The sequence below is a fragment of the Aplysia californica genome, unplaced genomic scaffold (assembly GCF_000002075.1).
Source record: "Aplysia californica isolate F4 #8 unplaced genomic scaffold, AplCal3.0 scaffold00047, whole genome shotgun sequence".
Taxonomy (NCBI): Eukaryota; Metazoa; Mollusca; class Gastropoda; order Aplysiida; family Aplysiidae; genus Aplysia; species Aplysia californica.
Window position 1 is genome coordinate 1,704,994 of NW_004797317.1, and position 1,294 is coordinate 1,706,287.

Here is a 1,294-nt window from a genome sequence, read left to right on the forward strand (position 1 = left end):
CATGTGCGGGCGCACAATCTGCCCACATTCTGCAAGGTTTAATTAAATCATTAAAATAATCTAAAACATGAGTTAGGTAAGATGTCGCTATTTTTAAAAAAAAGAATTTTGCTTCTTTAGACTCTTCCCGATTAATTTAATAGGGTGCCAGATTTAGAATATGGAAGGGGACGTAAGTTTGTGATTGGCACAAGTTCACAGTGTTGCTTGTGTGTGTGTGTGGGGGGGGGGTTGTTTGGTTTTCTTTGTTGTGGTTGTTGTTGTTGCTGTTGTTGTTTAGTTGGGGTTAGTTGGGGTATTTTTTGTGAGAAGCTGACAATGAAAGATATAATGGTATCACTATCAAGGAATAGTGAACATAATGAGGGCGATGATCCATTTTTGCGAACGTTTTAAGTTGAAATAACCCATCTTCTCATTTTCAAATGATACTATAGTCTCTGTTCTGTGGTCCCCTGTAGCAATGACGTTAAAGTCGCTCATCCCAGTCGGAGAAGGAGAATGTGCTCACGTAAATATCTCATTCTGCTATGCCCCACAGAAAGTAGGCCTGTAAAATCTACTTTGTTCTCTTTTCTCGCTGATGTTGGTGTCTGCCTTCTTACCTTCCGGGTGTGCACTAAATGGCCGTTGCCGTGTTAAAGAACTTCTATTTAATTCAAAATGAACTTAACAATGACACTTATAGCTGTTTGAAATGACCTGTTTGTATTTGGTAAGGGCTTAAACTCAAGCAAAAGCACATTGCAGAACTCAACTGCGTCACGGGAACACCCATCAGTCTTTCCTCCAGGAACATGACCCGCTGCTGGTCTACGTCATACATGCCTGTGTACTTGGCGATCAGGCTGAACGGAGGCTCATACTGCGACACCCGGAACTGAGAAGCAAAAGGAACGGTCGGTTATCACACACAGTATGAAGATGTAAGATATTATTATTATTCTAGAACTTAAGAGTTCAAACAAAGCTATTTTGCCCCTCAGAATACAGAGATATATAACATATTTTATAATTTCATAGTTCAAACAAAACTATTTCTTCGAGCACCATACACAGATGTAAGATAACGGGTATTATAGAACTCCTTTGTTCAAACAACGCTATTTAGTCACACAGAATACAGAGATGTAAGCTATAATATATTAGATCTACTGCTTTGAATGGGGTTATTTACTTCTTTTTTATGGTGATCTTTGTGCCTTTGGCATTCACGGGAACGTTCCGTTAATCTTCATTAAAACAGGTGCATATGTGTTTGATAAAAAGAAGGATCTAGAGAGAGGGGGGGAGG

General features: G+C 39.3%; 1 protein-coding gene across 1 annotated transcript in view; it reads right to left on the reverse strand.

The window, feature by feature from the left end:
• Positions 1-1,294, reverse strand: part of LOC101848569 (mammalian ependymin-related protein 1-like) — a 6,445-nt gene that overhangs the window by 4,384 nt on the left and 767 nt on the right. Inside the window, exon 2 of the mRNA XM_013079286.2 lies at positions 759-880. Within this exon, the coding sequence (XP_012934740.1) occupies positions 759-880 (122 nt within the window). The remainder of the gene's footprint in view (positions 1-758; positions 881-1,294) is intronic.